Source organism: Mytilus californianus, unplaced genomic scaffold, assembly GCF_021869535.1.
Source record: "Mytilus californianus isolate M0D057914Y unplaced genomic scaffold, xbMytCali1.0.p SCAF_9, whole genome shotgun sequence".
Classification (NCBI taxonomy): Eukaryota; Metazoa; Mollusca; class Bivalvia; order Mytilida; family Mytilidae; genus Mytilus; species Mytilus californianus.
The window spans coordinates 27,459,645-27,481,674 of NW_026262745.1; the positions used below are offsets into that span (position 1 = coordinate 27,459,645).

General features: G+C 32.1%; 1 protein-coding gene across 20 annotated transcripts in view; it reads right to left on the bottom strand.

Annotated features, from left to right (window-relative positions):
* Positions 1 to 12,644: 12,644 nt before the first annotated feature.
* LOC127716233 (neurobeachin-like) overlaps positions 12,645 to 22,030 on the bottom strand; it is a 237,747-nt gene continuing 228,361 nt past the window's right edge. For 18 of the 20 annotated variants that reach the window (XM_052222341.1, XM_052222340.1, XM_052222345.1 and 15 more), the window contains 6 exons: positions 20,573 to 20,728; positions 19,777 to 19,944; positions 18,151 to 18,255; positions 17,676 to 17,872; positions 16,486 to 16,637; positions 12,645 to 15,060 (listed from right to left, as the gene is read on the bottom strand). In XM_052222341.1, coding sequence (XP_052078301.1) covers positions 14,970 to 15,060; positions 16,486 to 16,637; positions 17,676 to 17,872; positions 18,151 to 18,255; positions 19,777 to 19,944; positions 20,573 to 20,728 — 869 coding nt within the window. In that variant the 3' untranslated portion in view covers positions 12,645 to 14,969. Of the gene's footprint in view, positions 15,061 to 16,485; positions 16,638 to 17,675; positions 17,873 to 18,150; positions 18,256 to 19,776; positions 19,945 to 20,572; positions 20,729 to 21,406; positions 21,520 to 22,030 lie in introns of those variants that run through there. The other 2 variants (XM_052222348.1, XM_052222347.1) reach the window with 1 other exon arrangement.

The following is a 22,030-nucleotide window of genomic DNA, read 5'->3' on the forward strand; positions in this document are numbered from 1 at the left end:
ACGTCAGGCGCTACCCTAATATACCCTGTCTATTTTGTTTTTTTCTTTTGGTTTTGTAGTTTACGTATTTCGCCGGGTACTTGATGATGGATAGTGTTTGATGTCTTTAGCCGAACCGTTTTATCTTTTTATTTTATTCAACTCCTGTGTGCTGGTTCATATTCTGGACGCCAGTCTCTGCTCCTTTCAATACGGATAACAAAATACAAAAAATGAAACAGAAACAGAAAAAAATATACTAAATACCAAACTCGTTCAAAGGGTTTCTACACGTCTCAATCTTCAAAATCGCTTATCTAAAAATACTACAATCGCTAATCTTTAATAATAAAAAATCGTTGTTACCTTTCTATCGATAATTGTCATACCAAACAATGACTTACATGTCCCCGTCTTTCCACCAACAATACGGTTAGGTCCATGTTTTATGGTCGCACATTTTCTTTTAATTTTGAAACTAATATAAATTGAAAAACTAACAGTATTATCTATTTACTCACATGAAACAAACCGGGCTGCGATATTCAGTACGAACATGAAACTAGACGCTATTTATCTAAACGCACGCAAGAACACCTTTATCATTTTAAAAGACCCAAAAAATTCAAACGTATCATTTATCAACTGTGTACACCTTAAGAAGCACAGTCATCTTACTAAATATCAACCAGTTCAACCAAGTAGTAAAAAGCCAGCCTGGAGAATCTCATTCAAAGTTTGTGCGATCACGGAAAATAATTGAATTGAATTGGTTTAAAGAAAATTACAGACAGTCTATCCTCTGCTAACATTTTGGAAATAGTTTCTAAAACTGTTCATAAAAACCGTTCTCATGGGTGTAGAATAAATCGCAATCAGAGAAAATTTCGTACCAACAATAAAAATATTTCGGACCTAATTACTATTTCAAAAAACAACGGCAGAAATTATCTGTTAACCAAGCTCTGGTCTTTACCTGTTAATAAATTACATCAAATTTTAGAGGATTGCAACAACAACTCCATATTGCAGTTCTAAGTATGAAAGCGTCCAAATTATAATTGCATATTGTTATTCTAAACTGTTTCCAAAAAAATAAATCGCCCTGAAGAACATAAAAAACCATTTTATTAAAATCAAATATGTAAATAAAGGTTTTGATTTTGTAAATATTGCCGGTATTTTTAATGATCATTCTGTTAAGAACAAATTCCTGGCTATTTTGATAATACTGAACTACCTCTTATTTGTTATATTTACCAAAACATCTACTCGGAAATATGTGTTTAAATGTGGCGAAGTGTGTAAAGATGTTAATATTAGTGACAATACACCTACGTCATGAAATTGCAGTAATTCCGAATACATTTATGGCCCCAGTTCCCATGTTATAACAGGAGACATAAACATCTTTCATGACCGAGAGTTGAAATCATTTCTCAGTTAAGGACCTAAATATCGTCCGCCGTCAATTATTAATTGGAATGAGTGTCGTAACATCATCCACGACTCACTCCGTACTTACTGCTCGAAATGGATAAAACGAGAAAAAGCTGACAAAAAATCCTTAGATTCTTTTTTTAATTCAGTAATGAACATAGTTGATATTCGTATTAAACATTTCAAAGAACATTTTACTCCTAACAACGACCATAACAGCCCTATTTCTCGTATCAAACAAAAGCTAAAAATCCTCGCCAAGGAATTTGTTTTGTCCCGGCTGATAAAGCTGCTAATAAGATCATTTTTGTTTGAGGGAAATTTTACATTGAGGTTCTGCAAAAGGAAATCACGAGTTCATCAACATTCCAACTGACTCCATTTTCGGAAAATGACATCTGTAACAAACATACACTTTTAGCTACTTCTTTACAAGCAGAACCAAATACAATGAAAGTTCCAACTATGTACTGGCTTCCGAAGCTGCACAAAACACCTTACAAATATAAATTTATTTTGTCTTCAAGCGATTGTTCCACTACTTGACTGTCTATTCTACTTACTAGTACACTTGGTACAATCAAAAATCTGGTAGTAAATTGTTCAAATAAGGCCTTCGACAATAGAAGGATTTTATTACTTTTGGAGTGTCAAAAATTCCTTGGAGGAAGTACCTGATAAATTGCATGCTTATATTGGTGATTTCGAATCTGTTCAAAGTTTTGATTTTTCTACCCTATATACCCCTTTGCCTCATAATCGTATTTAGAATTAATTCACACACCTAATCAAACAGGCATTTAAAAAGCCAGAAAGCGAATGTATATGTTCAAACTCTTTTAGGTCATTTTTTAGTAACAACAAACAAAAGAACTATGTCAATTGGACCTGCTTTGATACGATAACTGTCCTTGAATTTTTACTAGATAACATTTTTGTTCGCTATGGAGATTCCGTATATCGTCAAGTTATCGGAATTCCAATGGGGACTAACTGTGCACTACTTATTGCGGACCTGTTTTTGTATTGTTATGAGTTACAATTTATGACTAAAATCAGCAAAGACCCATCGAAACAACATCTGATACAAAAATTTAATAACATTTTTAGATATTTGGATGAGATATTGGCTCTCAATAATGACGACTTCAGTATGTACACTAAAGAGATTTTTCCTGCTGAACTGACTTTGAATAAAGCTAATACTAACAATGAACACTGCCCATTCCTGGATCTTGATATCTATATCTTTAACGGGAAGCTTAATACAAAAATGTATGATAAAGGATATGATTTTTCATTTCCTATTATTAATTATCCATTTTTAGAATGTGACGTTCCCTTGTCAATATCTTACAGTGTTTATATGTCTCAACTTGTTCGATTCGCTCGTGTATGTAACAACGTATTTGATTTAAACGAAAGAAATCTCTGTATTACTGAAAAAACTATTACACCAGGGTTTTCGATATCACAACCTAGTCAAAACATTTAGTAAATTTTATCATCGGTGCAAGGACATCATTTATAAATATAAATCAACATGCAGACATCTTATACGTTCAGGTATAGCACTTCCAATATTTTATGGTAATATTCTATACGAAGCACAAAAATGTCGGCACTCACCTCAAAAGCTAACAAAACCTATAAACAAACTTATTCAGAAGGGATATAGTTATGATACTGTTGTCAGGTCATTAAAGATGGCATATTGTGGTATTAATATTAATTCACTCATAGGGCTTTGCATCGGAAATAAACACATTTATTCTAAAACCAGGTGTTGGCATGATATGGGTTATGTTCTTCTCATATATCTTATGATGGTATGATACTAAAACCCTAACGGGAGGGATTGTGCTTGATTTTCATATAATGAGGACATAATCTTTCAATCAGTTCAATTGGGGTCTGGTGCTGGCATGTCAGTAACTGCTAGAAGTCTTTTGTTAATTTATGTATCATTGTCATTTTGCTTAGTTTCTTTTGTTACCTATTCTGACATCGGACTCGAACTTCTTTTAAACTGAGTTTTACTGTGCGTATTGCTGTGTTTGTTTATTCTACTTTGGCTAGAGGTATAGGGGGGAGGGTTGAGATCTCACAAAACATGTTTAACCCCGCCGCATTTTTGCGACTGTCCCCAGTCAGGAGCTTCTGGCCTTTGTTAATCTTGCATCTTTTTTTTATTTAATATGTTTTGGAGTTTAGTGTGACGTCCATTTTTACGGAACTAGTACACATTTTTTTATAAAGGGGCCAGCTGAAGCCCGCCTCCGGGTGCGGGATATTCTCGCTGTGTTGAAAGAACAATTCGTGGCCTTCTGCTGTTTTTTGCTCTTTGGTCGGGTTGTTGTCTTTTTCACACATTCCCCATTTCCATTTTCAATCTTATTCATTCTTACTAAATCAAACGTTGAAAAAGAAAATAACACATTTTGTGCAACCGAATAGTTTCTAGATTTACCTTTATCAGTTATATCAGACCAAGACATTTTTCAGTCAAAACTATATAAAACAAATTGATGACTAAAAACGATGGTTTACTATTTGGACATGGATATTAAGATTACCGGCGGTAATTACAACATTTTATGACAAACGGGTCGATTTTTCAATTCCTGTTGTTAAATTTCTTGCCTTGATGTTGATGCTCCGTTGGCTCCGTACAATATCATATTCCAAATAAATGATTTAGTTGTAGAATATAATTAAAGAAGCAGCAGCTTGTACTTCAATCAGCTTTTTTACATTGGGTTGTATTATTTAGGACGCAAACTCATTGACGATTTGACCTTGAGTTCCTACATTAAGGCTTCAGGGACTTGTATAATCACTGGTATAGTTTATTATGACTATTCTGTTGTAATTCGATCAATGTGTGTGAACGGTATTGATTTGAGTGATACCAATTCGCTTGTAATCTTCAGAGACATCAAACGTGTCCATTCACGCCCCTAAAAGTGTCCACTTTGCTGAATTATGTTTATTCCCTCTCCTCCAAACGTGTCCTCTAAATCACATGTCGCCCCTACGTGTCCAACTTTTTTTATTCACACTTAGTACGAGAAACTCAATCTGTAGATGCATCTGAAATTACTCTTTGGAATTTACAAATTAACCAACTTTTATCTTTCAATTGCCATATACTAGTATAGTAGCCGTCCCGAACTTTGTTTACTTCAATTAAAAAACAAAGAAAATTGATTTGTTTTTTTTTATAAAAAGCAACAATCTTGCTTAGCTTTCACCAAAAATTCGCAAATGCGAATGCCTCCGCAAATTATCATTAAATTATTAACGAAGACAATCCCCTTGAGGTCATTTTGAGTTAATTTATTAAATGGAAGTTTTTAAGATTTATGGAAAACCACAATTCACGCAGTAAATGAAACCAGGTCTGTACCATACACTTTATTTGTCTTGATATTTTTCCAAACCATGAACATGATAATGAAATCGAATTTGACACTTGAGTGCATCTTCAAAAATGGACATGATTGGACGTTAGTGAAAGCATACGTTCCAACGTCCAAAACAATCTAGACATGTTTGGATATTCATGGACGTCGACCATACGCGTTTGCAAGATTGGACACGTTTGAATAGAAGGACACGCTTCTGAGTGTAAAACACCAATATTATTTATCATTTTTACAAAACACTTTTGTTTTTTTTTTTGTAAATGACTTTAATGACCCACTAAGTGTCTTTATACCCTTTTTACAATAACATAATTTACACAACAACCGTTCTGAAATTAATTATAAATTTATGTATTTTTGCACACTGCAATATATGTATACGTATGGAACGCCATCACTGCCTTATAAGAAGAAACCACAATGACATGATGTCAAAACACTGTTACATGATATGAATACATCATTACATGATATGAATACTACATTACATGATATGACGTCATTTTTTCCCTGTCAATGAACATGCAAACAACATTTATCTATATTTTGAATGTTTAACACATTATTCAGGAAAATAACGTAATATTTAAACTATGATAATTCCTAAACTTATATTTTGTGAAGTTTTAGTGCTAATATTGAAGACCCTTTGTGAATCTGCATGTTTAATAACATAAACACATGTTCAAACTATATATCTCTATCACTCATTTTCTCACATGTATTACTTAATTATGACATTGTCATTTGTAAGAAATAAATTTTTATCTGATATTGACAAAAACTTTCTTTTTTTTTACGACAATGTTCAACCTGCATCCTTTGGTATCTACATTTCCCAACTTATTCGCTTTGCTAGAATATGACCTGATGTAGGGGACTTTGAAGAGCGTAACCTTGCATAAACAAGGCTATTTTTACAAGCAACAGATAAAACTTCATATAATTTCAAACATTTAAGTTGTTACCAGCATCTTATCTCAAATACGTCACTCGTTTAAGGAAAATATGACAATATAATTTTTATTGTAATGACCTAAACAAAAATTGAAACATTTAAACAGATTTTAAATTCGTGAAATTTCTTTCTTCTTTGAATCACTAGGACTACAGGAATGACAATACTCACTAGTTCAGTATCAACTTTTAATACTTACTGGCTTCCCCGGGCTGGCTTCATGAAATGTGTTGTTTCTTATTATAAAAAAGAACAGTTTTCAACCAACAACAGTAGCTAAATTTGCTAGCTTCTTATAGAAAAACTCTCATCAAAGATATCAGGCTTAATTAAGCCAAATAGTAGCAACAACCTTTGGATTGTGCTTTCCAAATTATGTGCAGTCCTTTATTTCTTTGCTAAGTTTTTTTTGTATTGCCTTTTACTTTTAAGGCATATAAATAGACAAAGAGGCACGCAAAACTGATAATATATTATATTATATTATTTAAGGTCCCAGGCAGGATGCACTGTTTTGGACAAAGGTTAAATGGCTTCATCCGTGTCTATGTATATTTAAAAATGATGACAAAATTTCTTTTGTATGACATGGGTGCATTATTATCATAATGAGAATGTCACAACACTATAATCTCAGTAAGAGAATACAAACCACACCTGCTCAATACCATACAAACTAAACCCGAAGATGAACGTTCAACACAACACAACTGACTAAACCACAGTAGCCAAATACATAGTATCACTATGCAGAAGGTTAGGTCAAAATGCAAATGTAGTACTTTATCACAAGGCAGAAAGTATAACATTTTTATATAGTTTTAAGAATCGAAATGAGATGGTCAAAGTTCTAACCTTTTCTGTGAACACAATACAGGTGTAACAACTGACTGATCAATCTTCAACAAAATTCATCAAACTTAGACCATGGTCCGTTTATATCTTTTTGTACCTTTCTTGTTTTAAGTAACTGCAATGAAGTCAACTAAAATCATCACAGGCTATGAGTCTGTAATCTATTTTACATTAATCACAGCAATATATATCTCTGTGATTTTCAAGATCAGAGGCCATAAGTCATAACCACAATGATGAAAGGAGGAAGTCTGTTCCAGATGTATATTTCATTCATGAAACGACCATTAAAGTTTTTTGAGGTAGTGAGGAAGTGCTATGCTTTTCAGTGTAATTAATTGTAATCTTGTTCCAAACTTACCAGTATGTCTTTGCCCTAGAGTAAGAAGGATAACTGTTCCTACCAAATGTGGAGGAAAGGTATAAGATCAACGTATTAATACTGGTAAATAAATTGAATGTATCTTCTTTAATAATTGGATGATGTATAGAAATAAAATCTTTGCCATGAGGGCTATATGGTTATTCACTGATTATCTTGCTAAGCAATGACAACTAGCTTGGCTTCAGAAGTGTTCTTAAAATTGAGAATGGAAATGGGGAATATGTCAAAGAGACAACAACCCGACCAAAGAGCACACAACAGCCGAAGGCCACCAATGGGTCTTCAACGCAGCGAGAAAATCCCGTACCCGGAGGTGGTCCTCAGCTGGCCCCTAAATAAAATTGTGTACTAGTTTAGTGAAAATGGACGTCACCCTAAACTCCAAAACATATAAATGAACTAAAATTTAAAAACATACAAGACTAACAAAAGCCAGAGGCTCCTGACTTGGGACAGGCGCAATAAAATGCTCCGCAGGGCGCAGCTTGATACGACCGCAGAGGTCGAACCCTGAACAGTTGGGGCAAGTATGGACACAACATTCAAGCTTGATACAGCTTTGCATTTGGATTGTGATTAAATATTTGACACAGCATAGGTTTCTGACACAGAATGAATGTGGTCTAAGAACTTAAAATTTTTAAATTGGACATTCACCTATTATGGTCCAATATCCAAAATCTAAATACATGGTTAGATTCAGCATATCAAAGAACCCCAAGAATTCAATTTTTGATGAAATCAAACAAAGTTTAATTTTGGACCCTTTTTACCTCAATGTGGACAAAGTTGATAACGGGGCCCAAAAATCAAAAATCTAAGTACATGGTTAGATTCAGCATATCAAAGAACCCCATATATTCAATTTTTGTTGAAATCAAACAAAGTTTAATTTTGGACCCCGATTTGGACCAACTTGAAAACTGGACCCATAATCAAAAATCTAAATACATGTTTAGATTCAGCATATCAAAGAACCCTAAGAATTCAATTTTTGTTAAAATCAAACTAAGTTTAATTTTGGACCCTTTGGACCTTAATGTAGACCAATTTGAAAACGGAACCAAAAATTAAGAATCTAAATTCACGGTTAGATTCGGCATATCAAAGAACCCCAATAATTCAATTTTTGATGAAATCAAACAAAGTTTAATTTTGGACCCTTTTGACCTCAATGTGGACCAATTTAAAAACGGGGCCCAAAATCCAAAAACTAAATACACGGTTAGATTCAGCATATTAAAGAACCCCAAGAATTCAAGAATAAAACCCCATTGAAATTGGTCAAGAAATAAGCAATTTATACGAAGTATCTTCTTTTGCACAATACTGTGCAATTAAATATTTTTTGCTTTTGCGCAATACTGTACAATTGACAATTTCTTGCTATTGCGCAATATTGTGCTATTGGATATTTCTTGCTATTGCGCAATACTATGCAATTGAAGATTTCTTGCTATTGTGCAATACTGTGCAATTGAAGATTTCTTGCTATTGTGCAATACTGTGCAATTGAAAATTTCTTGCTATTGCACAATACTTATTATATAATAATTTACACATCCTGTTTAGTGTGTATCTCCTACCATATCATTATTATTTGCTTTTAAATATAAATCAGAAATAACCAACTTAAAATGGAAAATTTTAAAAGAAAAAAAAAGGAAAAAAAAAAAATTCCCCCCCCAAAATTTTTTGAACCCCCTTATGATTCATCACCCCCAAACTCAATCCCAGCCTTCCCTTTGTGGTATGGTACCTTGCAGTACAATTTCAGAGAGATTCATAAACTTGAACACAAGTTATTGTCTGGAAACTAGAAAAATGTGTTTTTTTGGCCCCAAATTCCTAAACGATTAGGGCAATTACCCCCAAACTCAAACCCAGCTTTCCCTTTGTGATATGGAACCTTGTAGTACAATTTCAGAAAGATCCATACACTTACACACAAGTTATTGTCATGAAACTAGAAAAATGCTTGTTTTTTGCCCCTTTCTGGCCCCTAATTCCTAAAATATTGAGGCAATTACCCCCATCATCAATCCCAGCCTTCCCTTAGTGGTATGGTACCTTGCAGTACAATTTCAGAGAGATCCATACACTTGAACACAAGTTATTGTCTAGAAACTAGAAAAATGCTTATTTTTGGCCCCTTTTTGGCCCCTAATTCCTAAACGTTTCGGCAATTACCCCCAAACTCAATTCCAGCTTTCCCTTTGTGATATGGAACCTTGTAGTACAATTTCAGAAAGATCCATACACTTACACACAAGTTATTGTCATGAAACTAGAAAAATGCTTGTTTTTTGCCCCTTTTTTGGCCCCTAATTCCTAAAATTTTGAGGCAATTACCCCCAAAATCAATCCCAGCATTCCTTTTGTGATATGGAACCTTGTGGTACAATGTCACAGAGATCCATACACTAACACACAAGTTATGTCTGGAAGTTACAAAAATGCTTATTTTTGGCCCCTAATTCCTTTACTGTTGGTACCATAACCCCCAAAATCAATCCCAACCTTTCTTTTGTGGTATTGAACCTTGTGGTAAAATTTCATAGAGATCCATTCACTTAAACTAAAGTTAGAGTGCGAAAACCAATGTGTCTTCGGACGACGACGACGCCAACGTCATACCAATATACGACCACAAAAATTTTTTTGCGGTCGTATAAAAATGCGGCGGGGTTAAACATGTTTTGTGAGATCTCAACCCTCCCCCTATACCTCTAGCCAATGTAGAATAAAGAAACACATAGCAATACGCACAGTAAAACTCAGTTTGAAAGAAGTCCGAGTCCGATGTCAGAATACGTAACAAAAGAAACTAAGCAAAATGACAATGATACATAAATGAACAAAGGACTACTAGCAGTTACTGGCATGCCAGCTCCAGACCTCAATTAAACTGATTGAAAGATTATTACTTCCCCATATGAAAATCAAGTACAATCCCTCCCGTTAGGAGTATCATACCATCATAAAATATATGAGAAGAACATAACCCGTATCATGCCAACAACTGGTTTTAGAATAAATGTGTTAATTTCCGATGCAAAGACCCTATGAGTGAATCAATATTAATACCACAATATGCAATCAATAATGACTTGACAACAGTATCGTAACTATATCCTTTCCGAATAAGTCTGTTTAAAGGTTTGGTTAGCTTTTGAGGTGAATGCCGACATTTTTGTGCTTTGTAAAGATTACCATAAAATATTGGATGTGAAATACCTGAACGTATAAGATGTCTGCATGTTGATTTATATTTACGAATGATGTCCTTGTACTTATGATAAAATTTAGTAAATGTTTTTACCAGTTTGTGATATCGAAAACCCTGGTGTAATAATTTTTCAGTAATACAGAGATTTCTTTCATTGAAATCAAATACTCTGTTACATACTCGAGCGAATCGAACAAGTTGAGATATATAAACACCATAAGATAGCGACAAGGGAATGTCACCATCTTAAAATGGATAATTAACAATAGGAAATGAAAAATCATCTCTTTTATCATAAATTTTGGTATTAAGCTTCCCGTTAAAGATAAATATATCAAGATCCAGGAAAGGGCAGTGTTCATTGTTAGTATTAGCTTTATTCAAAGTTAGTTCGGCAGGATAAATCTCTTTAGTGTACATACTGAAGTCGTCATGATTGAGAACCAATATATCATCTAAATATCTAAAAGTGTTATTAAATTTTTGAATCAGATGTTGTTTCGATGGGTCTTTACTGATTTTAGTCATAAATTGTAACTCATAACAAAACAGAAACAGATCCGCAATAAGTGGTGCACAGTTAGTGCCCATGGGAATTCCGATAACCTGACGATATACAGAATCTCCATAGCAAACAAAAATGTTATCTAGTAAAAATTCGAGGGCAGTTATAGTATCAAAGCAGGTCCAATTGACATAGTTCTTTTGTTTGTTGTTACTAAAAAATGACCTAAAAGAGTTTGAACATATATATTCACATTCCGACTTTTTAAATGCCCATTTAATCAGGTGTGTGAACTTTTTCTTAATAAGATTATGAGGCAACGTGGTATATAGGGTAGAAAAATCAAAACTTTGAACAGATTCGAAATCACTAATATAAGCATGCAATTTATCAAGTATTTCCAACGAATTTTTGACACTCCAAAAGTAATTATTTCCACTATTTTCAAAGGCCTTATTTGAACAATTTATTATCAGGTTTTTGATTGTACCAAGTGTACTAGTAAGTAGAATCGATAGTTTGGTAGTGGAACAATGGCTTGAAGACGAAATAAATCTTTATTTGTAAGGAGTTTTGTGCAGCTTCGGAAGCCAGTATATTGTTGGAACTTTCATTGTATTTGGTTCTGCTTGTAAAGAGGTAGCTAAAAGTTTGTTTGTTACAGATGTCATTTTCCGAAAATGGAGTCAGTTGGAATGTTGGTGAATTCGTGATTTCCTTTTGTAGAACATCAATGTAAAATTTACGTCAAACAATAATGGTATTGTAAGCAGCCTTATCAGCCGGGACAAAAATATATTCCTTGGCGAGTTCTCTTAGCTTATGTTTGATACGGGAAATTGGGCTATTATAGTTGTTGTTAGGAGTAAAATGATCTTTAAAATGTTGAATACATATATCAACTATGTTCATTACCGAATTAAAAAAAGAATCTAATGATTTTTTGTCAGCTTTTTCTCGTTTTATCCATTTAGAGCAGTAAGTACGGAGTGAGTTGTGGATGATGTTACGACACTCATTCCAATTAATAATTGACGGGGGACGATATTTAGGTCCTTTACTGAGAAATGATTTCAACTCTCAGTCAGGAACGATGTTAAGGTCTCCTGTTATAACATGGGAACTGGGGCCATAAATGTATTCGGATTTACTGAAATTTCATGAGGTAGGTGTATTGTCACTGATATTAACATCTTTACACACTTCGCTGTAATTATACACCTATTTCCGGGTAGTTTTTTTGTAAACATAACAAATAAGAAGGAGTTCAGTATTATCAAAATAGCTAGGAATTTGTTCTTTAACAGAATGATTATTAAAAATACCGGCAATATTTACAAAATCAAAACCTTTATTTAATTCTAATAAAATGTTTTTTGTGATTTTCAGGGCGATCAATTTTGGGAAACAATTTAGAATAACAATATGCAATTATAATTTGGACGAATTCATACTTAGGACTGCAATATGGAATTGTGTGGCATTCCTCCAAAATTTGATGTAATTTATTAACAGGCAAAGAACAGAGCTTGGTTAATAGATAGTGTCTACCGTTGTTTTTTGAAATAGAAATTAGGTCCGAAATATTTGTATTGTTATTACAAAATTTTCTTTGATTGCGATTTATTCTACGTCCATGAGATTAGCTTTTACGTACTGTTTTAGAAACTATGTCCAAAATGTTAACAGAATCTGTTCTAGATATATTACCAATTCCCATGATATTGTCATTAAGACCGAGAGGATAGAAATTCCTTTAGATTTTATTGCACTCAAATGTTTCAGCAAATAAACAACTAAGGAACACTACTACCAAGAATACAACATTGTAGATTGTGATTATGGCAATAGAATAAAACATAAGAAAAGAGAATATACTTGTAATATATTATTTGCATTGTGAAACATGATTTCTTTGTGACCATACAATTCTGTTTACACCACATAAAAATCACACTCTGTCAAAACATCTATAAATTATTTAAATGATATGTCTCTATTCACAAGACTTGTGCATACTCTCACACAGAATGCATTATAAGTGTAATTCTGACAGAATACTAGTCAAATAGTATTTATGAATGTATTATACTGCTTTATGTTGGTTTAAATACAAACTCTTAGGTACTTATATTTAAAATAAAAGCCTAAAGCATCATCCTCATGACCATTCCATGTTTTATCTTGCAAAAGAAATGAATTTCTAACAACACTACAGAACGAAATGTTTACATAGAAAAAAATGTCATATACCTCATATTGTCTCTAAACAAGTACAACACAGAAATCTTCAATATCTAGATGATCTTTTTATACTGTTTTGTATATTTCTCTTTTAATATGTTGGTAATGAGTAGGGAGGTCAACTATTTTCATCACAGAAGTAAATCTAAGAATCTGAAATTTCTGTTTAAAATAAACATCTAATTGATTTTTCTCAACAATAATTCCTATAAGAAGTCTCAAAATTTAATACAAGCCTATTTAAATCTGTAAATAGGAATGAAATGCAATCAGAAATAAATTCACATCTATTTCCTCGAAAATGAAACTGTAAACAGATTTTGAATTTAAGTAAAAATATTTTATTTTCGATTTATGATTTTAAGCTTTTAGGAAATAGAAAGGATTGTTTTCTTCATTTTTACAATCTGAAAATCAATATAAACATAACCAACAAACACCATGGAAACATAATGGATCTTAAATAAAACAACTATAAATACACCTTTAACAAAATATACTGCATATAAAATAAATGTTCACATACATATTTATCAAACTTTAAATAATCTAACAATCAACAATGGTCTGATGTTTGGTAAAAGATAAACAGTAACATCCTGTGTAGAAACACCCACATCTAACTGTTGCCAATATTTGGTTGAAAAATCCTTCTACGTATTTTTTCTTACATGACAGTTGCTGTCAAGAGTTAATCTGCAATTATATATAAATTAGGCTGGGCAAATATCTAACTGTTAATTGCAAATATTGTTAACACTAACAAAACCTTCATATTTGTTTTTATCTACTGACATGAGGTTCAGGGGCGATGTGAAAGTCCTTTGTCTGACTTTTCTGACATATAAGAAATAAAATACATTGAAAAGGTTTTAATAGTTTTCGTTCTTTTATCTCAAGATTCTGATCTGCCACAAGAAGCTTTTAAACCATGAAATTTGTCACTTGTCACTCGTAAAATGTATAACCACAAAACGAATGATCTATATCAAAATAAATTTCAATACTATTTTATTGTTCTGGAATGTATTTGGCAATATAAGCTATTAAACAGATGTATATACATTTCCTCAATATGAAATCAAACACACATATATATAACTATTACCCAAGCACTTTATCAAAATACAGCATTGGATAGATTGCACAAAAAAAACAGCACAAAAATTTATAATGTGGAATGTTTTAACATGATATCACATCTCCTTAAAAACTACATGTACTGAGATATTAAATTTTTTCAAAGAAAAAACAAATCACTTTTTTATTTTTTAATAGTTTTGTATTCTGCAACTGATTGCAGAAAAAAATTGAAAAGGAATTTTTTTACATATATACTACTTTAAGTTCTACCATACATAACCAATCATAATCTAGTACTGTTTGAAATCAATTGTTTTAATTATCATAATTTTTTCAATCTTTTTATCATAATTTTACAAAAATGTGTACAAAACTAGAAAAAGCTACTAAATTAGTACAGGTACTACTTGAAGAACAAGCAGCTCACACTACATACACAACCTTCTGAGAAATAAATAAATATTTACAATTTAATATATTTCTTTACATCAACTCCCCAATTTCTTTCATTCTTAGAGCAAATAATAATAGTTTCCAAATATATTTTTACTATATATGTGAGAACAATATATCCTACCTCGACTCAAACTACAGTTTAGATTAAGTCCCTTAAAATAAGAAACTATAGTAAGCAATTTAGTAGATATAAATATTAAATAAATTTATATTATGATGCATGCCTGAAAAGAATCAATAGCTGAAGACCAACTAATTATGCTTCATGACACCCTTGCTATACCGCTGCTATTATCAATAAAACAAGCATCTTCTTAGTACTTATACAGGTAACTAAAACAGGTATGCTGCCTCAAATATCCTTATTTGATGCAGTGCATGTAATCAATGATGAAATGGTCCACTTGTTAATATCTCTCCTGATATTCATGATGCCATTTGTTAAAGTCAATGTTAAACACCAATAAACAACCAGTTCCAAGGCCTGCCAATAAGAATCTATAAGAAAGAAATGAATAATTAGGATGAATGACTGTTTAATGTCCAAGGGCAAAGTAAATGTATATTCAGGATGAGAACACATTAACGTGATATGAATATAAACCCTGCTTGGTACTGGTATGATACGATGAGTGGGGTTTTGAAGAACTAGTTCACAGGGTAACAGTCTGCAGGAAGAAATGTTACTCAATCGGCACACATTATACTGACTCCAGCCAACCAGCCTTTGCTCTTTCTCCTAAATGCTGTGAGCATAGTTGAGATGCAGTAAATACCTATTTTCTAATCTTTATTTTGACCCGGCCAAGGTTTGAACCAGTGACCTCCTTCACTCAGGGCTAGCACTCTATAATGGTGGCAATCCTTGCCAAATGCTTTGGCATTTTGAAACTTGCAGAAAAGGATAAAAATGCAATTTGCCTGAAAAAAAAATGAGCATCTTTCCCAGACAAATATGCATCTGTTGAAGGAAGATTTTCAGCATATGTATAATGAAAGTATCTTAGTAAACACACGCAAGTGTCACTTATACTCCTGTTGAAGTCAGAATTTTTGGAGTATAGTTATGAATCTTGGAAAGGGTAAAACATTTTATGTCTCACATTTAAGATAAATGTGGAATTTGTCCATGGGACACAGATGATGCCCCCTCTTGCATATCATATAAAGTTATAAAGGTTTATAACTGAAGAACAGTAAAAGTGACGCTACCCAAATTTGAACTTGATCTGAGTTTTGTAGTAATAAGTATTGTGTATAAGTTTCATAGCATTTGGTTGAGGCAAACTAAAGTTAGAGAACGGAAACGAAAAATTCAGCAATTTTTCCATGTAAAGGGGCATAACTCTAAAACGATTAAAGTGACGCCACCAAAATTCAAACTTGATCTGTGTTTTGTGGTAATAAGCATTGTGTATAAGTTTCATAACATTTGGTTGCGGCAAACTAAAGTTAGAGAATGGAAACCAACTTTGGGACGTACGTACAGACTGACCTACAGACAGACAAGGGTAAAACTTAATGCCCCCTCCGCTATGGTAGGGGCATAAAAAAGCATGAATAAGTATTTCTGGATAATAAAACATACAATGGAGGTTGAAAAAAAAGCTGACTGTTCAAAAGTCCTTTAATTTTAATTTTTATATAAAAATAAAGGGAAATAACTTAGTGATATATATATATATATATATATATGTAAACATAGGTAAGAGTTATATCAGAGTTAACATCAAATGCTCCAGTCTGCATGCATAAATTTCAAGGTTTTTAGGTCTGCCATTTAATATGGGCTACTGACTTTAAATTTTTCTGTACAAAAGGTATATAATTAATAAAATCTACCAGTTTTATCAAAATTTCCCCAAAAGAACCTTATCAACACATTTTCCAAAATAACAGCTATCATGCAATTTGTATACTTACTTATGATCATGGGTAAGAGCTAATGACAGAATGCTGCTATCACATGGTGGATATGTATACAAAAGATTTAGGTCATGTGACCTCCAGACTTCTACCACTCCACTGTTACCTCCTAACATAATATACTGTCCATCTCTACTAAGAATTATTGTCTGCAAATTCAAATATTTTAAAACTTAGTTCATTTTATGTAAACACTGACAAAAATCTTTTAAATGCTGTTGTGCATTTAAGTATTAAAGGAATAGTATATATCTCATCAATAAAAATTATAAAAAACTCTACAAATTATAACAGGCAATATTCAATTTGATCAACAGTTTATAAAACAAAAATATAAAATTTTTCAGGAACAGTGTTATCCCATTCAACATGAAATCAGATATTCTCTAGCACTTTCCTATAGAAAAATAGAAAACATTATGAAGTAGAGTGAATCATTTACCATGATCATGTCATACAAAAGCCTCCCAGACAAGCCCCCAAATAAATGTTTATAACTTTAGAACTTAAAATATTGACTTCCAGAAAATTTTAAACATCATTATTATAAATGAAGGGCTTTTGTCCTGCTCCCATGTGGATTGTATTGGGTAATTACTCATCGAGTCACTTCACTACTTGGCTTTCTTATCTGCTAACAGATGAAATGTTAGTATGATTGTTATTGTGTGCACTAGATCAGAGGGCACAGTAAAAATCAGCTTTTAAATGTAAAATTGTTTACAATATCAATAAACGCAGTTTTAATATCAAATCTCCAACAGCACATTTTTTCTGCATGTCTGAATTTTGGTAAGTGAAGCATGTTAACATAAGATTAATCAGAGTATAAAATATATTTTTCTTCCTCAATTTATCGTTGTACACCAAATATCTGTGTAATCTGAACTAAATCCTCAGTTTTGAAAGCTTTTGGTTTACATAGGTTTCAATGTATTAGCTAAGTGCTATAATTTTATTAGCAATCATCTTCTTTTTTATCATTTCACAGTTTTTTGTTTTTTGTAAAGTTTTGTCAGATTCTCTTCAACTTATGAATTTAGTTGTCCTGGATCTTCCGCCTCTTTTTTCCTTAATGTCCATATCAGCTACTCTTGACTCCTCACAAGTGTTATCAATTTCATTTTTCTATCCTTAAATTTTTTTTCAATATTTAACCTGATTCATTATTAGAAGTTTGACCCTACCTGTATATTATCTTTGTGGCTAACTCTCTGTAGAAGTCTACCATTGATGCTGTAGTTACAAATCTGTCCCTGGTCAAACTTGACTAGGACAAAAGCCTCTCGTGATACACTGATTATCTCAGGTGTACAACAGCCATCAGGTGCTTCTAATGACCTCAATAGGTCACCATTCAATGTGTGAACCAAACATGGACCCTCTGTTAATATAATAAGTTTCATTTAGCAAAGCAATTCACATCTGCTGAATGTGCTCAAATACTGTGTCTTTTTACAATAAAATTTAGAGAAACTTTTGTGAGTCCTAAATTTCCTCAAAGGTTTTTTTTCATAATTTCTGTACAAAAAACAAACAAGAGTTGAACTTGTACTTTCTTCAAGTCATAAATGTTTTTTTATCAACTTAAGCAAAAAATGTTTCCTTTTATTTTACAACAATATCAAGATAAGCCATTAGTATAAAGTGTATTTTACTTACTATAAGATCCACTGAAGACTAGACCTAATTCAGCAAGGACGGCAACACAGGTCACTTCTGTTTCATGACCAGTCAATGTAGCTTTAGGGGTTGGATGCTCCATACCTTAAAAACAGTATAATATAAACATGATAGCATTCTTTTAACATTGCTTTCCATTGTTTTAGGTATGTCAAAACCAAAGAAAATTTTATACATTTTTTTATTTGACATATGTAGACCACCCATATAAAAGGTACGAAGTATTGCTTCTACAGAAATATAATTAACTTCAATATATTTGGCTAAATGGATTGTTTTTTTGGTTCAGTGTAAAATGAATACAGAAGTAGTCAAGTCATCAAGTTTAAATGGTAACACTTAAAAGTATAAAATAAAGAAAACTTAAAAACGAAAATAGCATCACTTAATAACTGTCTTCATCAGATCAAGCTGATTTAATCTTATTCTCTTCAGTCTATATCCCTTGCTATTTTATTGTGTTTTATTTTTTTATTTTTCTATTTTGTTTGTCAATTGACACATAACTTTTCACTCAACATGGTATGGGGTAAAAAGAAAGTGTTCCTTAATTTAAAGGCCTTTAATTTAGTCCCAGAAATGAAGGCTGAATTAGTTTAAATTTTTGTGAAATTATACAGTTATTGGTAATAAAAAGCCCTGCACAATTTTCTTGACAATACAAAGGCACACAGAAAAAAATCTACCATTGATATTTTCTTGCAATTTCAATTTTTAACCAGAATATAGTAGATTGCAAAAAAAAAGAATAGGGGTCCATGTTCTCATTTTTAAGGTGAACAATGATGGGGATCCCATTTCTGATTTTTTTATGCAAAATTACATCACAGTGGATTCTAAATGCAAAATCGTAGTGCAGTTATTCCAGCTGTACTTCAAAACAGTTTCTGAATTACTGTCAAATACAAATTTATTGATAATAGAAAAGTAAACCCGTTTTCAATTGCCACGTATTTTATTCTTCCACAGTACATTATGAGTGTTTAAATATACATTATCTTTGTTTTCCATTACATCCGATTTGATAGTGTTTGATAAGTTTCCATGAATTTTAGATGACACATCATTAGCAACGTTGTGAAAACAACACATTAAATTTGGATAAATTATTATCTGCCCTTGCCCTTAAAAAACAAGCAACAAAATTTGATACTAGTAATTTTTTGGATCAAAACTTTTTGGAGTCCACCCAAGTCCCTGCCACTGAAGACAGTATGTTGACCATGTTGACTCTACATTTTTTTTTATTGTTGCTTCCTTGGCAGTTACATAACACAAATATAGTCAAAAGTAAATTTTAAGTGAATTTGTTATTCTTTTTTTTTATGTAAGGGTGGTCTAGAGATGCGCAGGAATTTATCAACAAACAGCATCTAAGTAACTATATTGTATCCCATTCAAAATATAAACTAACTCTACACTTCCAATATATTGCCTAAAAGTAAGAGAATGCAGTATTCTTGCCAATAAAACAACTATCCATCATAGATTAAAGGACAAGGATGTAAACAATCATTGGTCACTGTAAGGCCTTCAACATTGAGCAAAACCATACTGTAGAGTAATTTATGAAAGGCCTTTGGATTTGAAACAAGTAAAACTTACTTCCATTATCTCCAATAATGGCCTGGTTCCTTGAGGTAAACATCCACACCATAACAGTACAATCTTTAGAACCAGTAATCACATAACAATCCTGGTTTAAGTTGCATTCAGATCTAGCAACACATGTCACCACATCAAAATGACCATGTACAACTTGTAAAATCTTGGCTGCAAATATATACACATTTAGAATATTTTATCATTTTATTTATATAAGGGATGTCATTAAATAGACTAGTATTCTCAAAGTGTTCATGAAAGTATTGAATATCACTTTATACAATGTATCATATTTTTAATGACAATTCTGTCAAACAAAACAATTAAGTACATTTCAAATGACATTCAAAAATTAGCTTCATTGTTATGAAACTAGTTAATCATTGTAATATCTTTGAACATTTAAAAATTGTTGTATTGGAATTACAACAACAAACATTACAATGCCCCTCAGCATGAACTATTCAGGACATGACAATTAAATTTTTCGAGAGAGACCCCCAGCAAATTTACAAGTGAATAAATTATGTACTAATATGGCAAATTTAGACTCAAACTGATCTTAAAATCAATATATTAGTAAGTCATGTTCAGTCTTTTACTCAACTTTCATAGAAATCCACTGCAGTTAATTAAGTTCTGTTAAGACACTTCAATTCAGGAAAAATAAGAACTGTTTAAGCTTATTTCAGACGGTTCAGAAACTGTTTACAAAACAATATATATACCAACTTGTCTGAGAAATAACTGATCTTGCTATCATGTCTATTTAATTATTCACAAATATTAGATTTACCTGTTTCTGTAGAGAAAAGGCGGAAACTTTTATCCCAGAATCCACATGCAAACAAAAATCTGTTATCTGCTGTTGTAATGAAGCTGGTATGTTTGGCTTTAATCCTCTCATCAAAATTATCACCCAAGCTTCTTTTATGTAAGGCTGTATTCATGACTAAAACACAATAAAGCAAAATTATAACCAAAGGTTCTTTTATGTAAGGCTGTATTCATGACTAAAAACATGAAAAACATAATAAACACAAGCATTCTGAGAGTATTGCATGGCAATATATAATCCCCTACCGGTTATAAATTCATTGTACTGGAACAAAATGCTATCTTGATCTATAACTTGTCATGGTATAAACTATATACCAATTATCAAATCAATATCTTCAAGCATGACCAAAAAAAATGCGGAAAACTGATTATTTGAGTGAATTTTCTAAATCCAAGGACCATAACTCTGCACAAAATCATAAGACCGGAACAAAATTCGAATTTGATCTGTAACTTGTCATGATAAAACTATATACCAATTATCAAATCAATTATCTTCAAACATGACGAAAAAAAGTGTGGAAAACTGATTGTTTTGAGTAGATTTTCTAAGTCCAAGGACCATAACTCTGCACAAAATCATCAGACTGGAACAAAATTCGAACTTGATCTATAACTTGTCATTATTAAACAATACACCAAATATCAAATCAGTATCTTCAAGCATGAAGAAAAAAAGTGGAAAACTGATTTGCCGGACTGACGGATTGACAGACAGACAGACAGACAAACAGAGGGACAGACGGACAGACAGAGTGCAAACCTACAGTCCCCTTCGACTTCGTCGGTAGGGGACTAAAAATTATCACGTAAGCTTCTTTTGTGTAAGGCTATATTGATGACTAAAACACAATAAAGCAAAATTATAACCCAAGGTTCTTTTATGTAAGGCTGTATTCATGACTAAAATTATATGAAGACATTAATTATTAAATTTTTAAAAGAATGTAGACACATTTTTATTCTTAATTTCACATAAATCTGTCAATTATAAAATATACAGGAATTATAGCTTTATCCTAAAGCCTCTGTTGTGTACTCTTATTATTTGATACTATAAATCTATGATGACCTTTATATGTCTATCTCATTAAACATGTGAAGTTCAATTTGAATATCTAATTATTGGTTAGCATACTATTATATTAATTGTAGTTCCTTTATAAGTGTTTGACTTAAACTAAGACTTTAGGATATAATTTCACCACAGCAACTCTTATATCAAAGCATCAGGTATGCAATAATAACATCAATGCTTATCTCAGGCTTAGATCGTACATTATTGTATTCATCATCTGCTTTGAATACTTAATCTTACAGTCTATGTCTACTTTCAAACTAATTTTTATCCTGAAAAATACCAGGCTACTAATTAATATAATTTCAGGGATGAAAATATTCATTCTTACCTTAG